General features: G+C 59.7%; 1 protein-coding gene across 1 annotated transcript in view; it reads right to left on the reverse strand.

The window, feature by feature from the left end:
* The window catches only part of VOLCADRAFT_92718 (uncharacterized protein), a gene marked incomplete at both ends in the record, with an annotated part of 17,552 nt that overhangs the window by 5,108 nt on the left and 9,432 nt on the right, over positions 1 to 3,012 (reverse strand). Inside the window, 5 exons of the mRNA XM_002952081.1 lie at positions 330 to 457; positions 689 to 853; positions 1,289 to 1,412; positions 1,613 to 1,880; positions 2,492 to 2,778. Coding sequence (XP_002952127.1) covers positions 330 to 457; positions 689 to 853; positions 1,289 to 1,412; positions 1,613 to 1,880; positions 2,492 to 2,778 — 972 coding nt within the window. The remainder of the gene's footprint in view (positions 1 to 329; positions 458 to 688; positions 854 to 1,288; positions 1,413 to 1,612; positions 1,881 to 2,491; positions 2,779 to 3,012) is intronic.

Here is a 3,012-nt window from a genome sequence, read left to right on the forward strand (position 1 = left end):
CACCACCACCACCCACCACCACCAGAAGCAAACCCTCGGCCGCTCTGGCAGCCAGTAGCCGCACCCTCGGAGGCGGCCGCGCCTTGATACCCCTCGATCACCCTGCACGGTTGCAGATGCTCCAGGAAGGGGCGATGCAAGATGTCGTACGACTCCCGGAGGGTAGGTACGGATATTTTCGGCAGGAGGTCTTGCGCCGCCGCCACCGCCGCTTTGAGAGCTGCCTCTGCTGGCTCTGGAGCTGTCGATAATGACAGCGCTTTTGATGGTAGTGCTGATGACGAGGAGAGTGTAGTGGTACTGCTACTGCTGCCTTCAGCCCGACTGACATTCTTGTTGATACGGCTGTTGCTACTGCCGCTCGTCTTGGTGCTGCTACAGTAGCCATCCGTACTTCCTGACGTAAGCAGGCGGTGTAGCTCCGTACGGGCAGTGGGGGGGAGCGGCTCGGGCAGGTCTGTGGCCAGGGTGGAGGGGGGGAGCGGAAGGTTTTTTTTGAACGCACACGCACGTCGCGCATACACACACATACACACACATACACACACATACACATACACATACATACACGCACACGTCCTGCTTATCCACAAAACATACATACACACAAAGACATACATACATATGCACACAAAGACATACATACACACAAAGACATACATACACACAAAGACACGGCAGCGCGCACCTATCTCCCCGCCCTTCAGTGCCCCAAGCACCCCCTCCGCCACCTCCGCCACCTCCCCCGCGGTTAGCGGTGTCGCGGCTTTGTATGTGGTGGTGACGAGGTCCCTGGACGGCTCGAAGGAGGCCGCGGGGAGCACATCCGGGCCCACCACCTCGAAACGGGGGCCTGAGGGGGTTGTGCGTGTGTTTGTGTGTTTGTGTGTGTAGGGTGTGTGTGTAGGCGGTATGGGGGTGTGCAATTGCAGGGGGCTTGTGTGCGTTAGAGCCGGAATGCGGAGGTGGAGGCGGAGGAGGGTAAACGGAGGTCCACCTCAGGTGGTTTCGGAGGCTCCTCTTGGGGGCTCCGGGTGTGTGTGTGTGCACCGCAGCTCCTTCCGGGCCTGTGCGGATGCCAGGGCTCGCTTTCGCAAACAGGTTGGCACATACATACAAACATACCGACGAACACAAGCACGTATGTGCATACCTGCCATGAAGTCACGTGGGCCCACCACAAGCAACACCCCCCTACACACACATACATACATACATACATACATACATACATACATACATACATACATACATACATACATACGTGCGCGCTGACACGTGCACCCACCTGACACGGGTTTGGGTCTCATGACTCCCCGCACCACCCACTCGCTCCCCGGCTCTATGTACGAATCCCGCAGCTGGCGCAGGCCCTTGTCCGCCCGGGGGTTGGCAAAGTCGAACCAGCTGGCCTGAGGAGATGCACTGAATGTGTGTATGTATGTGTATTTGTTTGTATATGTGTATATGTGTGTATGTGCGTCGCGGGCGGGCATCATTTCCTTCTCCCACCCCCTTTCTCTCTCCCCCCAGCTCTGTCTGCGGACCTCAAGTACCTCCCCCTCCGTGGAATCCCAACTGCCAACTACCAACCACTACCCAACTTCCTCACCTCAATTTCCAAGCCCGCCAATTCCTGCTGTTGCTGTTGCTGTCGCTCCATGCGATGTGACTCCCTCCAGCCCGGTAAAGCACAGCTCCCATCGCCAGTACGACTGCTTCCCAAGGCGGTACTGCTACTGCTACTGCCGCCAGCTTGCCCGTTACCAACCTCCACTCCCTCCCCCTCCTCCCCCCCCGGCAATATCTGGCCCGGCAGTAGCTGCAAGACCCCCGTCATGCCCCAGCCACGGGGATGTAGTCGTACAACCTTGATGTCGCTGCGGGACACGACATACACACACACACGCCCGCGTCTATGTCACCGGGCGCAAAGGATGCCACCGTTACGAGGTCTATCTGGGTTCGGGTTGGCTGTTTGCGGTTGGGGGTTGATTAACTGCCGATGTTGGGGGGTGGGGGTAGGGGCATTATGATGTAGGGTATTGAAGCTGCCCTTCCCGCCCCTCCCGTCCCGCCTCCCCTGACACAGGCGATGGTGAGCACACCGATAGACACACAGACAGACACACAGACAAACACACAGACATACACACAGACATACACACAGACATACACAGACAGACACACAGACAGACACACAGACATACACAGACAGACACACAGACAGACACACAGACATACACAGACAGACACACAGACAGACACACAGACATACACACAGACATACACACAGACAAACACACAGACTAACACACAGACAAACACACAGACAGACACACAGACAGACACACAGACAGACACACAGACAGACACATAAATGGTCAAGTTGCTGGATAACCTACCGTCCTATCCGGCACTCCTCCCCTCCCCCTCCTCCTCCCCCTCTGGGGCACCGCGAGTTCCCCGACGTCCCTGGTACGGCACCCACCCGAACCGCGCATGCAGCGCCACGGGAATCCCGGGAGTGTCCCTCAGCTCGTCCCGGACCTCACGCCAGCTGCCCACCCGCGACCGTATGGCATTCTTGGCTGCCAGCGCTGCCGCCAACTCCGCAACAGATAGTGTCGTACGGTGCAGTACGACGGCCCGTGGCACCGCCAGCAGCAGCGCATGGGGCGTGGCCAAGCGGCCAGCCGCCGCGGCCTCTTCCAGCTTGGTCAGCAACGGCGGCCGCCGCCGCGGCAGCACACGGTCCCATGGGTCGGTCCGGAAGGGCTCCGCGGAGAACGGTGCCGCCAATGCTGCCCAGCCGTCGATGGCGGCGGCGGCGGCGGCGACAGCGTCGGTGGCGGCGGAAGACTTCTTTCTGGTTTTGCGCTTCACGTCGGTTGCGCTGACTGGCAGCGGCGCCGCTGCCGCCGAGGCGCTAGCGGCATCACTAGCGGCGCCGCCGCATGGATCCGTTACGACCGCCCCGTCTGTTGCTGTCGCTGACGCTGACGCCGCGGC

This window comes from Volvox carteri (assembly GCF_000143455.1).
Source record: "Volvox carteri f. nagariensis unplaced genomic scaffold VOLCAscaffold_27, whole genome shotgun sequence".
Lineage (NCBI taxonomy): Eukaryota > Viridiplantae > Chlorophyta > Chlorophyceae > Chlamydomonadales > Volvocaceae > Volvox > Volvox carteri.